General features: G+C 45.4%; 2 protein-coding genes across 6 annotated transcripts; one reads left to right on the top strand and one right to left on the bottom strand.

Moving 5' to 3' along the window:
* Window positions 1–9,054: 9,054 nt before the first annotated feature.
* mrs2 (magnesium transporter MRS2) lies at window positions 9,055–17,560 on the bottom strand. Of its 2 annotated transcripts, XM_015975762.3 has the most exons (13): window positions 17,368–17,560; window positions 16,748–17,190; window positions 15,982–16,046; window positions 15,812–15,848; window positions 15,562–15,674; window positions 12,531–12,692; window positions 12,333–12,463; window positions 12,133–12,249; window positions 11,387–11,456; window positions 10,615–10,697; window positions 10,365–10,482; window positions 10,147–10,260; window positions 9,055–9,944 (listed from the first exon to the last, which is right to left on the bottom strand). In XM_015975762.3, the coding sequence occupies exons 2-13, from the start codon at window positions 17,094–17,096 to the stop codon at window positions 9,885–9,887; spliced, it is 1,419 nt and encodes a 472-aa protein (XP_015831248.1). In that variant the 5' UTR covers window positions 17,097–17,190; window positions 17,368–17,560; the 3' UTR covers window positions 9,055–9,884. The 2 variants fall into 2 exon arrangements, with proteins under 2 accessions (XP_015831248.1, XP_054596406.1); XM_054740431.2 differs by having other exon boundaries at window positions 16,748–17,560.
* Window positions 12,905–15,308, top strand: LOC107396182 (integrin beta-1-B). Of its 4 annotated transcripts, none has more exons than XM_070551765.1 (6): window positions 12,905–13,455; window positions 13,778–13,982; window positions 14,082–14,190; window positions 14,294–14,600; window positions 14,681–14,913; window positions 15,024–15,308. In XM_070551765.1, exons 1-5 carry the CDS (start codon window positions 13,211–13,213, stop codon window positions 14,892–14,894), a joined length of 1,080 nt encoding a protein of 359 aa, XP_070407866.1. In that variant the 5' UTR covers window positions 12,905–13,210; the 3' UTR covers window positions 14,895–14,913; window positions 15,024–15,308. The 4 variants fall into 4 exon arrangements, with proteins under 4 accessions (XP_070407866.1, XP_070407865.1, XP_054596407.2 ...); XM_070551764.1 differs by having other exon boundaries at window positions 15,020–15,308; XM_054740432.2 differs by having other exon boundaries at window positions 12,969–13,104; window positions 13,210–13,455; window positions 14,681–15,308.
* Window positions 17,561–18,209: the final 649 nt, after the last annotated feature.

The following is an 18,209-nucleotide window of genomic DNA, read 5'->3' as shown; positions in this document are numbered from 1 at the left end:
GCACCTGACCTTCACCTTTCTCATTGTGGTTGGAGGGCCCAGGAGCTCAGAGGGGGCTCAAGTTTTCTTTATTGGACTGAGCATGGACAAACCCAAAGAACCCTCCCAGCCTAGCTCCAGGTGGGAGTCCTGGCCTTAAAATTTCCTGCGTACATCCACTAAGAAGAAACATGGGCGCAGACTCAGAACTTGCTAGATTTAGCAAATGTATAGGTCATCCTTTTGTTACTACCCTGTAAAAAAAGGTTAAAAAAACATATTAGCATGTTTTTTGTTGAACAGTGACAAGCAGACATGTTTTGCTAGGTCCTGTCTGAGGTCTATTCAAGATTCTGACTTGTTTTCTTTATTTTTCCTAATGACAAAATGATCAGTTTCTGTTCATCTTCTGTTCAGTTTGTTCAGGCCCAACACTTCTGTCCTCGACTCATCCACTTTTTTCTGTTTCTAAGCACACCCACTGCACAACACACTGTCATAATTACAGTGGGATGCAAAAGTTTGTGCATCGTCAGGATTTTCCTGTATAAATAGTTGGTTGTTATACGATAAAAACTTTCAGTTAAATATATCATATAGGAGACACACAGTGATATTTGAAAAATGAAACACAGGTTATGGGATTTACAGAAAGTGTGCAATAATTGTTTAAACAAAATTAGGCAAGTGCATAAATTTGGGCACCGTCATCTTTTTATTGATTCCAAAACATTTAGAACTAATTATTGGAACTCAAAATTGGTTTGGTAAGCTCAGTGACCCTTGACCTCAATACACAGGTGAATCCCATTATGAGAAAGGTATTTTAAGGGGACAATTGAAAGTTTCCCTCTTCTTTGAATATTCTCTGAAGAGCAGCAACGTCGGGGTCTAAAACAACTCTCACATGAGCTGAAAACAAAGATGGTTCACCATCGTAGTTTAGGGGAAAGATTCAGAAAGCTGTCTCAGAGATTTCAGCTGTCTGTTTCCACAGTTAGGAACATACTGGAAGACCACAGGCACAGTTTCAGTTAAGGCTCCAAACAGCAGACTAAGAAAAATCTGGGATAAACAGAAGTAAAGAATGGTATGAGAACAGTCAGTCAACCCACAGACCAGCACCAAAAACCTACATCATACTGTCTCGTCTCGTCTCGTCTCGTCTTCCTCCGCTTATCCGGGTCCGGGTCGCGGGGGCAGCATCCCAACTAGGGAGCTCCAGGCCGTCCTCTCCCCGGCCTTGTCCACCAGCTCCTCCGGCAGGACCCCAAGGCGTTCCCGGACCAGATTGGAGATGTAACCTCTCCAACGTGTCCTGGGTCGACCCGGGGGCCTTCTGCCGGATGGACATGCCCGAAACACCTCCCCGGGGAGGCGTCCAGGAGGCATCCTGACCAGATGCCCAAACCACCTCAACTGGCTCCTTTCGATCCGGAGGAGCAGCGGTTCTACTCCGAGTCCCTCCCGAATGTCCGAGCTCCTCACCCTATCTCTAAGGCTGAGCCCGGCCACCCTACGGAGGAAACTCATTTCGGCCGCTTGTATCCGCGATCTCGTTCTTTCGGTCATTACCCAAAGCTCATGACCATAGGTGAGGATTGGGACGTAGATCGACCGGTAAATCGAGAGCCTGGCTTTCTGGCTCAGCTCCCTCTTCCCCACGACAGATCGGCTCAGCGTCCGCATCACTGCAGAAGCCGAACCAATCCGCCTGTCGATCTCCCGATCCCTCCTACCCTCACTCGTGAACAAGACCCCGAGATACTTAAACTCCTCCACTTGAGGTAGGACCTCTCCCCCGACCCGGAGGTGGCAAGCCACCCTTTTCCGGTCGAGAACCATGGTCTCAGATTTGGAGGTGCTGATCCTCATCCCAGCCGCTTCACATTAGGCCGCGAACCTACCCAGCAAGAGCTGAAGGTCAGAGCTGGATGAAGCTAGGAGGACCACATCATCCGCAAAAAGCAGAGACGAGATTCTCCTGCCACCAAACTCGACACACTCCACACCACGGCTGCGTCTAGAAATTCTGTCCATAAAAGTGATGAACAGAACCGGTGACAAAGGGCAGCCCTGGCGGAGTCCAACCCTCACTGGGAACAGGTCCGACTTACTACCGGCTATGCGGACCAAACTCACGCTCCTCTGGTAAAGGGACTGAATGGCCCTTAACAGAAAGCCACCCACCCCATACTCCTGGAGCGTCCCCCACAAGGTGCCCCTGGGGACACGGTCATAAGCCTTCTCCAAATCCACAAAACACATGTGGATTGGTTGGGCAAACTCCCATGCCCCCTCCATCACCCTTGCAAGGGTATAGAGCTGGTCCACAGTTCCACGGCCAGGACGAAAACCACATTGCTCCTCCTCTATCTGAGATTCAACTATCGATCGGACCCTCCTCTCCAGTACCTTGGCGTAGACCTTTCCAGGGAGGCTGAGGAGTGTGATCCCCCTATAGTTGGAACACACCCTCAGGTCACCCTTCTTAAAGATGGGGACCACCACCCCGGTCTGCCACTCCCTAGGAACTGCCCCCGATGACCACGCAATGTTGTAGAGACGTGTCAACCATGACAGCCCTACAACATCCATAGCCTTGAGATACCCAGGACGAACCTCATCCGCCCCCGGGGCTCCGCCGCTGTGTAGTTGTTTGACTACCTCAGCAACTTCTGCCCCCGAGATCGGACAGTCCATCCCCAGGCCTCCCAGCTCTGGTTCCTCCTCGGAATGCGCATTGGTGGGATTGAGGAGCTCCTCAAAGTATTCCTTCCACCGTCCGACTATAGCCTCAGTTGACGTCAGCAGCTCCCCATCCCCACTGTAAACAGTGTGAGCGAGTTGCTGCCTTCCTCTCCTGAGGCGCCGGACAGTTTGCCAGAACCTCTTTGGAGCCGATCGATAGTCTTTCTCCATGGCCTCACCAAACTCCTCCCACGCCCGAGATTTTGCCTCGGCAACTGCCACTGCTGCACCCCGCTTGGCTATCCGGTACCTGTCTGCTGCCTCCGGAGACCCACAGACCAGCCACGCCCTGTAGGCCTCCTTCTTCAGCCTGACGGCTCCCCGAACCTCTGGTGTCCACCAGCGGGTACGGGGGTTGCCACCACGACTGGCACCGGCCACCTTACGGCCACAGCTAGCAACAGCCGCCTCGACAATCGCAGAGTGGAACAAGGCCCACTCGGACTCAATGTCCCCCACTGCTCTCGGGACGTGGTCAAAGCTCTGCCGGAGGTGGGAGTTGAAGACCGTCTTGACAGGTTCTTCTGCCAGGCGTTCCCAGCAGACCCTCACTATGCGTTTGGGTCTGCCAGGTCTACGCGGCATGTTCCCTTGCCATCTGATCCAACTCACCACCAGGTGGTGATCAGTTGACAGCTCCGCCCCTCTCTTCACTCGGGTGTCCAAAACATACGGCCGCAGGTCAGATGATACGACTACAAAATCTATCATCGACCTGTGACCTAGGCTGCCCTGGTACCAAGTGTACCGGTGGGCATCCTTATGTTCGAACATGGTGTTCGTTATGGCCAAACTGCGGCTTGCACAGAAGTCCAATAACAAAACACCGCTCGAGTTCAGATTAGGTGGGCCGTTCCTCCCAATCACACCCCTCCAGGTCAAGCTGTCATTGCCCACGTGAGCATTGAAGTCCCCCAGCAGGACAATGGAGTCCCCTGATGGAGCACTATCTAGCACTCGTCCCAGGGACTCCAAAAAGGATGGGTACTCTGAACTGATATTTGGCCCATAAGCACAAACAACAGTCAGGACCCGTTCCCCGACCCGAAGGCGCAAGGAAGCTACCCTCTTGTCCCCCGGGGTAAACCCCAACACACAGGCAGAGAGTCTCGGAGCTAACAAAAAGCCAACCCCAGCCCTCCGCCTCTCACCCGGAGCAACTCCAGCAAAGTAGAGTGTCCAACCCCTCTCCAGGTCTCGGGTTCCAGAGCCAATGCAATGTGTCGAGGTGAGTCCGACTATATCTAGCCGGTACCGCTCAACCTCTGCCACAAGCTCCGGCTCCTTCCCCGCCAGCGAGGTGACGTTCCATGTCCCAAAAACTAGTTTTCTTGTCTGGGGATTGGACCGCCAAGGCTCCCGCCTTGGTCTGCCACCCGATTCGCATTGCACCGGACCCTTCATGTTCCTCCTGCGGGTGGTGGGTCCACAGTTGGACGAGCCCATGTATCCGGTTCGGGCTGGGCCCGGCCGGGCCCCATGGGCGAAAGCCCGGCCACCAGGCGCTCGCTCACGGGCCCCAACCCCAGGCCTGGCTCCAGGGTGGGACCCCGGTAACCCTCCGGGCCGGGTACTCCGACTCTTCATTTTAACCGCCATGAAAGATCCTTCGAACCGTTCTTTGTCTCACCCTTCACCTAAGACCAATTTGTCATGGGAGACCCTACCAGGGGCACTAAGTGCCCCAGACAACATAGCTCCTAGGATCATTAGGGCACTCAAACTCCTCCACCACGATAAGGTGACGGTTCAAGGAGCATCATACTGTGCATCGTTCAATTATTTGGTGCACTTTACACAAGGAGATGATGCACAAAGAGTGATGCAGAAGAAGCCTTTTCTCCTCCCACAGCACAAACGGAGAAGCTTGAGGTTGGCTAAAGCACATTTGGACAAGCCAGCCTCATTCTGGTGCTGTGGACTGATGAATCTAAAACTGAGTTATTTGGGCATAACAAAGGGTGTTATGGAGGAAAAAGAACACAGCATTCTAAGACAAACACCTGCTACTTACAGTAAAACCTACAGTAAAACACTGTGGTGGTTCCATCATGCTGTGGGGCTGTGTGCAGGGACTGGGAATCTTGGCAAAGCTGAGGGACACATGGATTCCACCAGGATTCCACTCAGTATCAGCAGATTCTGGAGACCAATGTCCAGGAATCAGGGACAAAGCTGATGCTGCACCATGGCTAGATCTTCCACAAAACAACAACCCTAAACACTGCTCAAATTCTACTGAGGCGTTCATGCAGAGGAACAAGTGTAACATTCTGGAACGGCCATCTCAGTCCCCAGACATGAATATTATTGAAAATCGGTGGTGTGAGGTAAGGAGAGCTGTCCGTGCTCGGAAGCCATCAAACCTGAATGAACTAGAGATGTTCTGTAAAGAAAAATGGTCCAAAACACCTTTAACCCGAGTCCAGACTCTCAGTGGAAGCTATAGGAAGCATTTAGAGGCTGTGATTTCTGCAGAAAGAGGATCTTCTCAATATTGAGTTAATTTCTTTTTTGTGGTGCCCAAATTTATGCTCCTGCCTAATTTAGTTTAATTATTGCACACTTTCTGCAAATCCTATAAACTTTATTTCACTTCTCAAATATCACTGTGTGTGTGTGTCTCCTATATTATATATTTAACAGATATTTTTATCAGAACAACCAGCTATTTATACAGGAAAATCATGAATTAACAAGGTTGTCTAAACCTTTGCATCCCACTGTAGGTACAGGAAATTAGAAAAGTCCGCCAAAGTCCAAAGGAAACCATCGACAGAACATTGTAAAGAACTATTGACCACTTTAAAAGACCAGAAGAAAGCAAAGCTGGGGCGACGGTGGCACAGGAGTTAAGTGCTCGCCCCGTAATAGGAAGGTTGCAGGTTCGAGCCCCGCTCAGTCTGTCGCTGTCGTCGTGTCCTTGGGCAAGACACTTAACCCACGTTGCCTGCTGGTGGTGGTCAGAGGGACCGCACTGACAGAGGCAGCCTCGCCTTTGTCAGTGCGCCCCAGGGCAGCTGTGGCTACATTGTAGTTCATCCCCACCAGTGTGTGAATGGGTGAATGACTGATGGTGTTGTAAAGCACCTTGGGGGGTTCCAGGACTCTAGAAGGTGCTATATCAAATACAGGCCATGAAAGACTTTCCCACAAGACTGTATATGTTCCTTCTACACCCTTAAAAAGCAAGTCACCTCCAAATCTACTTTTGCTCTTTTATTAAAGAGCAAAAGTAGATGTGATGTTACATTATTATGTAACATCACGAATGGCCTGATTTTAAGAATCACAGGTCAGATACACCGCCTGGGCCACCTTGCCCTGGCTACGACTCCAATCTGCAATAGAGTCCTTCACAGGAGACTTAAAGTCTGCTACCACTCCTTTAATCTATGCAGCTGTCTGCTTATCTGACTGCTATTCCATCCACAACAAGAAGACATTTCAAGAAAAAAAAATATTTAAATAAACTCTTTTTACTGCTAATCATCAAGGTTCATTATAACTGTGTTTAATTATTGAAATGAATTATTCTTTGATTAATAATTATTTATGATAATCAGTAATGTTTAACTATGACAAGAATCATGTGCACTTAGTCAGCTCACACAGGTCACAGTAACTAAGTTAAAGGTAACTGCACTCACATGATCTTGTCCCATAACACCAGAACTTCCTATCTTCAGGGAGGCGTGTTTCTGGGGTTTGTTAAATCTTCCTTCTACATGTCAAAACCTGATTCGTTAGAAATGATAATAGCCATCTTTTAAAACAGAACTCTCATCAGTTGCGAGTGAGTTCTAGAGAAGGCTGGGACGGCCGCCCAACGCCCTTTAACCAAACAAGCAATTTCTGTCACGCTGGCAGGAGTTACTCCAACACAACAAAACGACACCTGCAGAACAAAGCTGATGCTACGAGATTCCTTAAGAATCTGCAGACGCAAACCAATTCCACCTGTGTGCCTGCGGCATCTCTAGGACCGGAGAAGTCGGTACCATCGGTCTTCCCTACCGGACCCAGTACGCTGAGGCTGTTCAACATCCTCCCCTGACCTCCGGATCCACAACAAGGGTCACCTGACGGTGAGGTAGAACTCAGATTGCGTCTGAATGCTCTTTAATAAGAACAACTTAGCTTATTGACAAAACCAAATTCTTTCTCCACCCAGAACGCGTCCTCTCTTTAAGATACACGTTCTGATACATGCCCTCACCCGCAAACAAACACACTTCACCTTAGATTCATCCAGACACAGGGTTGCTTCTTAATACCAAAGTCTTTTTAATACCAAAGCTTTTATAAATTGTTTTTCAAATTGTTTAGTAATAAATTTCTTAACCTTTTTAAACTTGACTCTTTCTTGGAATAAACACAGAGTCGGTGTATGTTGATCACTGAACATGCAAAGTTCTTTAGATCTTCTGAATTAACAAATAACGTTTGGTATTAAATATTTAAAAATAAATATTATAATTTTTTGATTAACATAGACCAAGCAAGTTGGTGTATGAATTTATATCTATTATATATATATATATATATATATATATATATATATATATATATATATGTAGATTTCATTCGTTAATATGTTTGATCTTCTCAGGAATCAAAACATAAGCTGATAGCAACAACCTTTAATTCCTAGATACTGTGTGTAGTTCATTAACCCTACAATAATATTATGCAACATATTTGGTTTGGTAAATTGGGTTCTTTAAGAGCTCAATATATATTTTACCTCTACTTGTGACCAATAAGCTGTGACACTCTATCTAAATATAGAATATCAACCCTGCTTGGTCTGTGTGTGTTTATTGGAAGATTCTAGGATTATTTATTAAGGGCTTGTACACACTTGGTTTTGATTCAGAAAACAGTCAGGTTTATAAAAGTAAGAATTTAATTGACAAACAATTAAAACATGACATGTTAACTAACATTTACTGTGAGTGGATGGAACTAAATGTGATGTATGAAACCTAGGTGTGAATGCGATGTTATCATAACTTCCATATCTAGGAGAGCTGAGTTCTGGATGCAAAAGAATTTGGTTTGTGTTAAGCTATGAAGTTGATTATGTTCAAAAGCACATCAGACGCAATCTGTCATGTCTACATACCCACTTGAAGACCCTCGTGATATCCGGAATGTCGAAGTCCTCGGACTTCCAGGCGCCAAGGTCCGTAGAAGAAATTGCGGCACTACTAGACCAGTCTTAGAGTTGTCTCCAGGTCACAACAGATGGATGGAACCACGCGTCTGGGACTCTTAAGGAGTCTAAACAATATCAGCTCGTTCTGCAGAACCGTTTGCTTTATCAGCTTCGCAGGTGCAAACAGGTTTTGACGATGTGTCGAAAGCTTTGATGGTTAAAGAGGGTTTTGCTTCAGATGGCCGGTCTGAAGCTTTCTCTAGAACTGAGGAATCACCAGAGTAATCTGGTTTTAATGTTCTCATGTTATGATTTGTGTAGCCAACCAGAGGTTGACATGTTTGAGGAATATTACCAAGAGTCTCAGAAACACGCCTTCTTTGATACCAGACGCTCTGATCTGGGGTAGAGGACTATTTATGTGTCATGAGTTTGACTTAACATTACTTTGTTCTTGTGTGAATGCAAATGGTGACGACCTTGTCACATAAACATGCTGAAACATATATCAATGTAACCATAACATAACATTAATTTTAAACTTCCATCATTGAGCACAGATTAATGAAGCATTTCATTATATTATAATTATTTTAAGTAGCAATAAACAAATGTTTATTTAATGATTATCTAGCTTATAAGTTTTAAAAGTTCATATTTAATTTAAGAAATCATTCTTTGATTTAGCAACCAATCCGGGCTGCGAGTGTTCCTTATTGGAAGGCATGAAGAATCCTGTAGAATGACAAGGGAAGCTTGGACCTTGAGGAGAGATCATTGCTGACATTTCATTAGCATGTGTTCAGAGCTGCAGAGAGGCTCTGAGCTCCAGCTGATGGGATGAAGGCAGGCCAATTTAAAGGGAACATGCGGTCTCGTGTCTCCTTTTGACCAGATGTTGAATGGTCAATCAGTACCTAAAAACTGACCATTGCTGGACGTTACACATAAATAATATTACACTGCATGTTACTGAGTCAAATACACTATTACCGATGCTCCTGCAGACACACTGCCCTCTAGTGAAGATTAGCAGCAATGGCAGCCAATCTTTAGATATGAAACTACGATAAACAAAGCAGCTGTTTGAGCCTTTTCTGATTTATTTGCACCAACAGAAAATGACTTCTTGGAAGAAAACTCTTAATAAATCACAACAATAGTGATGTTATAACCTTTAATTTGCATCATTTTAATGTTGTAAAGCTTTGTGTTCTACTGTATCAGACTTTTGACGTAAACAATGTCGTTACATTTAAAACGTAAGCTTTATTTAACCAGATGAGTTCACTGTGAACCCGTTCTCATTTAGGACGATGACCTGGCCAAGAGGCAGCAGCAGCAGACACGCTATTGGCTTTACACCAAAGAACAACAGATAAGACACAAACAGGGATTTGAGGAGGTGGAAAATGCAGGTTTTAAATTATTAATAGACGTTTCAAGGTGGTGTTTTTAAATGTTAACAGAAACTAAATCTGTTTTTAGATGTTTTCACGCCTCCACTGGCTCTGATCAGCAAAAAGATTAAAGTGGTTTAGGAAGATTTTCTATTTAGGAAACAAAAGTAAGCTGATAAATCTATAAAATGAGTTTCTTTACCCTGTCCTTCTTATCTAACCCAGTCAGATTATTTAGACAAACCCTTTGCAGTTTGCAGATTATGAAGAGACTCCATAAACAGTTCCTGTGCATTAGTGCATTTATTAACTTACCAAATGATCATCTGATAAATAGTTTTATGTAAGGACTCTGGTTTAAAATAAATGGGAGCATTTCTGTGCATGCTGAGTGCTGACTGCACTTTAAGCATTACACACACAACATTAACTTAAATAATAAAAATCTTGTCATTGAAAAGATGTTCAACAACATGGTAGGATAGCCTCATGGCTCTGAGACCAGGTGGTCCATGTGCTAGTCACTGCTCAAACTGATGACAGATCCTCTTTAAAGCTGCAGTCTGAGATTGTTTTAGAGGGGAAACAACACTTCATCTGACTCCTGGTTTTATGTCTGATGACTTCAGATTTCTCTTCCAAATGGGAGGGATCTGTGTCAAAAACAGAGGAAATCGCCTTTAAACACAAACTCTTCAGGCATTAGCCTCAAATTCTGAACAAAAAGGATTCATTACAAGCTCAGACGGGGCTAAAATATAAAAAAACACTGTACTAGTAAACTACAATCTTATGGATTAAAGCATCTGCTAAATGAATAAACACGATCTGTTAGTTTGGCCTAAATATCGTTACCGGAGGGAGAACTGAAGGCTCCAGATGCCGTCCCAAAAACGACAGAAGTCGTCTCCATATCAACCCGCTGCCCAGAAACATGAAGCCAGTTACCAGCCAGAAAGCACGGGGGTCCTGTGGTAAACACAGACGTGCAGTTACAGATAAACCTTTAGTTTCTTAGAATTTATCATCAGACTCTAGTTCAGCTGGATGTGTTTGGCAGCAGAGTCGCTCACGTCCTCAAAGGCTGTTGTTAAGTTCATCCCAAAGGCAACGCCGATCAGGCCGAACAGCGTGAGGGAGAAGGAGCCCATCGTCAGCTGCAGATTCAGACGCATCATCACGTTACGATGGCTGAAGGGACACGGCGACAGACGCAGACCAACAAGAACATTCAAATAAAAACAACTAAAGAGAATTAACAGGGTAGTTTTCATATATTTGAAAATTTAACATTGTCGTGTGTGTGTGTGTGTGCGCGCACACCTGTCCAGATTGATGAAGATGACACTCTCCGAGTCGTCTATTAGTCCCTTCAGCTCTCTGGCCTTGTTGCCCAGCTCCTCAGCCTGCATGCAGCACACAGTGATATGAACACGTACAAAAAGTTCATCTTCTTTAAAGTTTTATTTGTCAAACAAAACACACACACACACACACACACGTCAGAAAACCAATGCACTAAGTGGAACTGTATGAAAAAGAGGTTTGGACACCAACATATGGTAGGAGTGCTGTGTTTGGGGTCTGTACGCTCCAGACCAGCTAACTGTCCACACGCCAGCCTCTATGGAGGTGTTTGTTGGGTATACAGGTAACGTGTAGGTATACACACGACTATTAACCTTAATCATACAGTAAGAGTTTAGTCTTCCAGATGCCGTCTCTGGGGTTAGTATTATATTAGGATAATAAAGAATACTCCATTTGAAGTTGTTTAAAAAGTTCATTTTAAGAACCAAATGAGTCTTTTTCTGTCCCGATGAACTCATTTTAGAATCAAAATCAGCTGTGTTTAACACCTTTAGCATGAGTTCAGCAGCAATCTGACAGTCTATCACATGCACAGCGGATTGCTTTTGTACTTAAATGAAAACAGCATAAACACGATGGCTTTTTAACGGGCAAAGATGGACGAGGAGCTCGTTGTTGGATCAGAATAACAGTGGATTCCCGTCTGTTCAGGTGTGATGATCTGTGTATGACAGGAGACGGATCTAACAGGCGTTTTCATTATTTCTGGAAGAAGTAGCTCTACCTGCATGAAGTAACTCTCCAGTAGAAGTTCCATCTCCTCAGCGTGGTCTATACCCAAACTGCTCTCCTCACTAAAACACAAATACTGTTAAGGGTGCTCGAAAACCTTTTAGTTCAGCAACAAAAACAGATCAGATCAGTGACGGGTGGCGACGAGGCGAGTTCAGCTTTCATTAGGTTATCAGTGCATTTGGTACACGGAGGCAACACGAGCTCCCTTCAAATGCCTGAATGGTGCCGAGAGAACGTGTCTGATGTTGCATCAGAAGATGAACGTCTCAGCTCCTGTCCTGATCCTTGGCTGAGATGAGGAATTTCATGTTTGAGGTCATTTTCTGGCAGAAACAAAGGTTGAGTTAAAGAGTTCACAGAGTTTCTGACCTCAGCCTCACTATCAAGCCAGGCACACGCTAAACACGTCCTCTCCGAGATGAAGAAGGCTTTGATCTTTTGTTTTCTTTTAACTAACACAGAGGGCCATTCCTGATCCTGCAGGGCCAGTTTACCACATGTTTTAGTTGTTTCCCTGCTCCAACACATCTGAATTTAATCGGCTGGTGATTTCCAGGCTTCTGCAGAAGATGATAAGCTGCTGCACAGGTGCTTCAACCATTGAATCCAGTAGAGGAACAACTAAGACATGCTGGACACCGGCCCTCCATGACCAGGATTGGACGCCCCTGAACTAACACAACCCGCTTCCACTTCAGGTTTTATGGAAGTGTATATGACTGTAGATTCACTTACAAAACTCTTGGGTCTGTCCATTTGGTGAGACAGAGTTCTTCAATCATCTCATCCTCATCCAGGACCTTCAGCAGAGAGTCCTTGAAAACCTTTATGTCTGTTTCCAACTCTGAGAGGCTGCCAGACACACCCAGACGAGTGTCAGACACAAAAGAAACGTGCTGTTATCCGTGTTCAGGTCTGACACGCGTGTGCTTTACCTCTTGCTGTTCTGTAACAGTATGTGCAGCTTGCTTCTGTCAGCAGAAAGGATTTTAGGATCCACGAGGGACTCCAGATTGTCCAGGAGTCCCGGTTCAAGGTCGTTCAGCCGGGTTTGTAAAGTGTTTACCTGCCGACGGAGTAAGGCGATAAGCGTGAACACATCTAACCTCATCTTAAAGCTAAGCTTCAGGCACCTTGTGCTGCAGGATGGCCTCCAGCGCCCTGAACTCAAAGGGCAGAGAGTGTGTCTGTGATGCTAGCTGAGGGGCGAGATCCAGCACCAGCCAGCGCTCCAGTCCCAAACCACGAAAATCCAACACCAGTAGGAACGTCGGGGTCAGGATGGCTTTCAAAGACTGCAAAGAAAAGTGAGCGGATTCATTTTTAAGATGTTTTCTAATCACCACAATCGATGCAGCATCAGACTTCAGCACCTAAAGTTATTTTCATTAAGCTGACTTTGTTCCAGAGGTCCCTCTGAGTTTCTCTAGCTGTGTTACGTTGTGCTTCATGCCCACAAGCACATTTCAAAGTCCGTAGTCTCAGTAGCTGACTCTGACCTGTAAATATTTGCAGAGATTGATGAAAGCCCTCTGATACCCTACAACAACGGGGTTGTGTTGATTTTCTATAGCAGGAAACGGGCAGACCAATCAGAATCAGCTCCTGCATCCTGGGTCTGTAGGTGATATAAGGCAGCTGTAGGGAGACGCTGCAGATGCGGATCTCACCACACAAATAAAACATCAAAGGCTGTCGATGCAACAGGTAACGCACCAGCCCTCCTTCAGATCATTTTCACGTTGACCGCTCCATGTTGGATTAAATCCATTACCCACTCAACACCAGCTAAGGAGTGTCGTCTGACTGCAGGATGGCGGTGGAGCTGCTCGGCCTGCTGCTTCTGCTCGCTCTCAGCCACGCAGAAAAAGACACGTGTTTAAAATCTGCTGCCAGTTGCGACGAGTGCATCCAGTCAGACTCTGCGTGTGCCTGGTGCACCTCCCCTCATGCTCAGGTTCGATGTTCAACTGCGGCCGGGCTGCAGAGTGCAGGCTGTCATCAGAGATTCATTTATAACCCTAAAGGCAGCACGCAAGTGGTCAGAAATGACACCAGGTGAGCACTGACTACTCCGTGATCTCTTCAAGTCTGTAAACAACATTTCCGCTCGTTTGAAACGGACTCGGAAATCTAATGAAATGTTTTTTTTCTAATAGGCACTTGAAAGCAGTGAGAATAGATGTTAAACTTCTCTTTTACCTGCCGACATTTATGACTTCTCACACAAGCCTTCTTCATGGGCTGTCCAGATGTGATGTGCCTATTAGAAGAAACCATTTCACTAATTTCCCTACCGAGGCACAATGAACCTCACCTCCACGACTCAGAAAACTTCGGGGACATTTAGATCTGATCACCTCCCTGGTGATTTCTGCAGGAGTGGTGCAGCAGATTCCAGAACTTTCTTCCTGCAGCCCCAGGAGGTCTCCCTCCATCTGAGGCCAGGAGTAAGACAGTCTTTCCCTCTCACCGTTTCCATGCCAACAGACCAGTCGTATCTACCCATGGACCTTAGCGACGTGCCAGCTGGGGTCAACATCACATTCAGACGCGATACAAAAGGAAACCTCCACCTCTTACAGGCCAGAACTTTTGTTTTCCTTAGAAGGTGTTACTTCCTGTTTGTGTTCTTTCAAAAGAACCAAAGTGATTTGTTATCAGTCCCTTTCGTTTCCCATTAGGTGACTGTGGAAGCTGCAGAGTGTCCCAGTAACGGGACTGGACCCTGGTCCATTCTTCTCACACCCCGACACATTTCCCTCAGTGTGAAGTTAGAAATAACACTCGTGTGTAAGCAATCAGAAACTCAGCACACGAACAACAAGCAGCACCGGGGGGTAAGATGGCCGGCGTGTCCTCGATGTGACGCAGAGTGTAAACGTGTTCTCTGCAGGTCGGTGTAACTGCACAGGAGGCCGGGAGGAGAACAGCCCTGGCTGCAGCGGCCGCGGGGCTCTCATCTGTGGCCAGTGTGAGTGCCCCGAGCCTTACATTGGACAACAATGCCAGACAAACAGCGACCCTCCTTCATCGTGGGATGAAATCCTGTGTCGCTCACACCCAACTGCACCGGTGTGCAGCGGCAGGGGCAGCTGTGTGGAGGGCATGTGTGAATGTAACAGGAGGGGAAATCCAACAGAAGTCTACAGCGGGCGATACTGTGAGTGCAGCAACTTTGAGTGTTCGTACCACAACGACAGGTAGAGTACAGCAGTGTGATCTGTAAACAAATAGTTTCTTAACATTTAAAATGGGGGAAAAAAACATTTTCACCCAACAGGCTGTGCGGAGGGAAGGGGAGGTGTGAATGTGGACGGTGCGCGTGTTCTCCCGACTGGATTGGCGAGGCCTGCAGTTGCTCCACGGACACAACTTCCTGTGCGGCAGCAGCAAACCCGATGCTGTGTAACGGCAAAGGCTTGTGTGTGTGCGGCAAGTGTGAATGCGAGCCACCATACAGCGGCCCCACCTGTGAGGACTGTCCCGTTTGCTGACGGGAGCTAACACAAACCGGTGAGAACAGATGTTTACCTCCCAACATCTGTGCAGCTTAGAAACATTCGCTGACGCATCGATGTTTCTTTGTGCTCTGGTAACTTCTGCAACGTGCACGGGGCAGGAAGACATTTCAACTCCCCCGGCAGGTGAACGTCTCATCTGTACTTCTTACCATTTCTGCTGTTCTGCTCGTTTTAATATTGGTGTGGGACACTTCTTCACTTCTACGCTAAAGCTCTGCTGTGCGACTTCCCTGCTGTGGAAACAGTGGAAGCTAAAGAAGATCTTCCAATAAACACATAAAAATGGTAAAACATGCAGTCAGGATCATTCGTGGTTTTATTTTCTATCCCACCATCTCCTGTCACCATCAAATATCATAATAAATCCAAAGCCTTCCTAAAACTGAAGACCTAGTGTTGTGTTTATGGGGCTAACTCCAGTTTTATCACTCTGCTGCCCTCAGACTAAAGACTTTTTATGCCTTTAGTCTCAAACTCAGCTGTACTGAAATGTCGCATTAGTGGGATTGTTCCTGGAAGGACTAGTCCATGGCTGAACCGAAGTACAACCATCTGCATGCACCTCTAATGGTTTGGATTGAACTGATAATAAGATGTTTTCAGATAAAAAGCCAATCAGAAAACTAGAAAATGAACATACAGCCATTCGTATGATGATGCAGTTGTTTCTGGTAGAGAGGCTGGTGCTGTGCTGGAAGCGAAGGTCTCTGGCCTGAAGACCCAGCTCCTGGTAAAGTTCTGTCTTCTTCTTTTCTGTGAAATATGACGAGCGTAACGTAGACACATCCACCATCAAAGGGTCACAACGGCAAACACCCGCCAACATATGAACGAGCTTTTATCATATTTGTATAAAAAACACTGAATATGATAAATATACTGACACTTACCGAATGATGTCACATTTCCATCCTGGTCGAACTTCATCTGTCACAAAACAAACAGAACTAATTCACATCGTTTAAGTTTAACCACAACAGAATGAATGCTGCTTACTAGATGAAAATTCATTTGATTTTTGACAGTTTACAAAGCTTCTCAAAGACAGTTGACTCCTCACCACTATAAAGGTGGGAGACACACTGGAAAGAGGAGCATCTGTCACCCTCCGGCGGATTATGGATGCTGTGGAAAGAATGATCTCAAATATAAAGCAGAACAAACCAGCAAAAATATTTTAAACACTTTTCTATTTCCAGTTTGTCAGTTGAGAAGAATAATCTCATAAAAGTGTGAGAATCCATCTTCCTGTCCTGTGTGACCAGTTTCTGCAGCGCTAAACTAAGCATTTGTTGTAAACCTTCTCCAGATTATCCAGGATAAGCTTAGATCTGACTTGTTGGTAGATTTCATCTCGATATGAAATGATCAAAGTGGCTCGTACAAAAAGATCTCTACTAGTTTAAGGTGATTTATAAGATTTTTCTTTAATAGAACTGTTGCAGAACATTTAGCCCCCCCCCCCCCCCCCCCCTTAGTTTGCAGGTGTCGTTCATCTAACAGAACTGACCCAAATCTTGATACTACCACCTCCGTGTTTTAGAGATGGGACTGGTAACATTTTTAACAGAACAGACCCAAACCTTGATACTACCACCTCCGTGTTTTAGAGATGGGACTGGAACATTTTTATCTAACAAAACACATCACTTTGTTGGGTTGCACCCCTGTGCTGTGTACATTTTCTCAGTTGTCTAAATTCACTGTTTTCTTATGAACACGGTAACATTTTGCCCAGTACTATATGCATGATGGTGTTTTTAAAATAAAGATATGTGATTCATCTGGGATTGTCTTTGCTTTACTGGTGATGGTGTGAATCTTACCTGGCCATGCTGCACCTCCTTGCAGCAGGAGCTTCCTTCTCAGCACCGCACATCTCGACAGGGACACATTTGTGCAAACATCTCTGTAGCTCCTGCTGAACACCGCCGCCTTCCCGTTTCCAAAAGGCACGCTGTGCTTCAGCTGGTGACTCACAGTTCGGACACTCCAGAGGACGAGTGTCCCACCAAGTCTTGATGGCAAAGGGCAGAGAGAGCTGAAAAGGCGCTTCGGAGGAAACCTGCCAACAACAGATATCCTGGAGGAGTTCTCGCAGCCAGCCAGCAGCAGTCTGTGAAGTTTAACCTCAACACCGGCAAAACACGCAGCCTTCACACAGGCTGCAGCCATGCTGGAGGTTATCACCGCAGCGAAGAAGTCATTAAAGCCGTGTCAGCAGGGAATAAAGAGACGCTTCTGCCTCCATGAGAACATGAGAGTCCAGCTGTGGGTTAAAAGTTCCTACGAGTTACCCCAAAGTTGTTTTCAGGGAGTCCAGCCTCGTAAATATCAACGACAAGACAAAGTTATAAGTGTTAAAGTAATGCTGGAGGAAGTGGAGCTGTGTATTATTTACACAGTTTAAAGCTCCTCTAACCTTTTTACCAACAGCGCTCTTTACCTCCGCGTCTTGTTTCTTTGCTGGTATCACGGTTCGCGGTGACATGTACCAAAAACACAAGAGGCACCAGTGGCCAACTGGTAACCAGCGAGTCTCCCGAATCAACACGTGAGGTGGTGTTTAGGTCGGAAAACGTAACTCTTCAAGTTAGCATAACAGCTAGTAGCGCAGCGACAGCAGGGGTTCGCACCATGTATGTCACAAGGCTCCATGCGGCGTAACATGCAGGCGGGGGTAGTTCACTTCTACAGCCTGAGTTTAAGAGCAGATACTGGATGTCTAATACATGTGTTGATATTAAATTATCAGTTTTATTGCAACAAATGTTCCCGTTGGCAAATGCTTCCACGCAAATTAAAAAGCCAATTGGTACCCTCGCTGCGCGCAGTTTCTTTAGCTGGGTTGTGAAACGGCAGATTGTAAAGGAGTGTCCATTAGAGGCCATAATGCACCGCGGTATTGCCAAAAACCGGATATCACTATGTGCCATGATTTAAAAATACTCAAATTATAATTTACGAACGTCTATTTAAAAAAAAAAATATATATATATATATATATATATATATATATATATATATATATATATATATATATATATATATATATATATATACATACATTTATATTAATAGGGGTGGTGACAATAGTAAAATGGAAGGTTTGATTTCTGAATTCTGAGATTTTATTTTCACAAAAACTATTGATTTCAAAGTAAAATTTACGAGTATTGTATCAGAAAAAAATCTCCCGATTTTACTCGCTTTTTATTCTTATATTGTCTAAATTGCTTGTTTTGTATAATATTTTTAAACAACCTGCTAGTTTACATATTTGTTTTT

This window comes from Nothobranchius furzeri, chromosome 5 (assembly GCF_043380555.1).
Source record: "Nothobranchius furzeri strain GRZ-AD chromosome 5, NfurGRZ-RIMD1, whole genome shotgun sequence".
Taxonomy (NCBI): domain Eukaryota; kingdom Metazoa; phylum Chordata; class Actinopteri; order Cyprinodontiformes; family Nothobranchiidae; genus Nothobranchius; species Nothobranchius furzeri.
Note: the sequence above shows the minus strand (reverse complement) of the source record. Positions and strands in the feature narration are given on the sequence as shown.

Bases quoted from the DNA above. Each gene is read 5' to 3' on its own strand.
- mrs2 (XM_054740431.2), bottom strand. From the start codon at position 17,096: ATGGCTGCAGCCTGTGTGAAGGCTGCGTGTTTTGCCGGTGTTGAGGTT. The intron at 15,675-15,811 runs GTAAGTGTCAGT...CATATTTCACAG, and splicing joins TGGAAATGTGACATCATTCG to AAAAGAAGAAGACAGAACTT. The intron at 12,693-15,561 runs GTATGTTCATTT...TTTTCTTTGCAG, and splicing joins GCATCATCATACGAATGGCT to TCTTTGAAAGCCATCCTGAC.
- LOC107396182 (XM_070551765.1), top strand. From the start codon at position 13,211: ATGGCGGTGGAGCTGCTCGGCCTGCTGCTTCTGCTCGCTCTCAGCCAC. The intron at 13,456-13,777 runs GTGAGCACTGAC...TGATTTCTGCAG, and splicing joins GTGGTCAGAAATGACACCAG to GAGTGGTGCAGCAGATTCCA. The intron at 14,601-14,680 runs GTAGAGTACAGC...TTCACCCAACAG, and splicing joins TGTTCGTACCACAACGACAG to GCTGTGCGGAGGGAAGGGGA.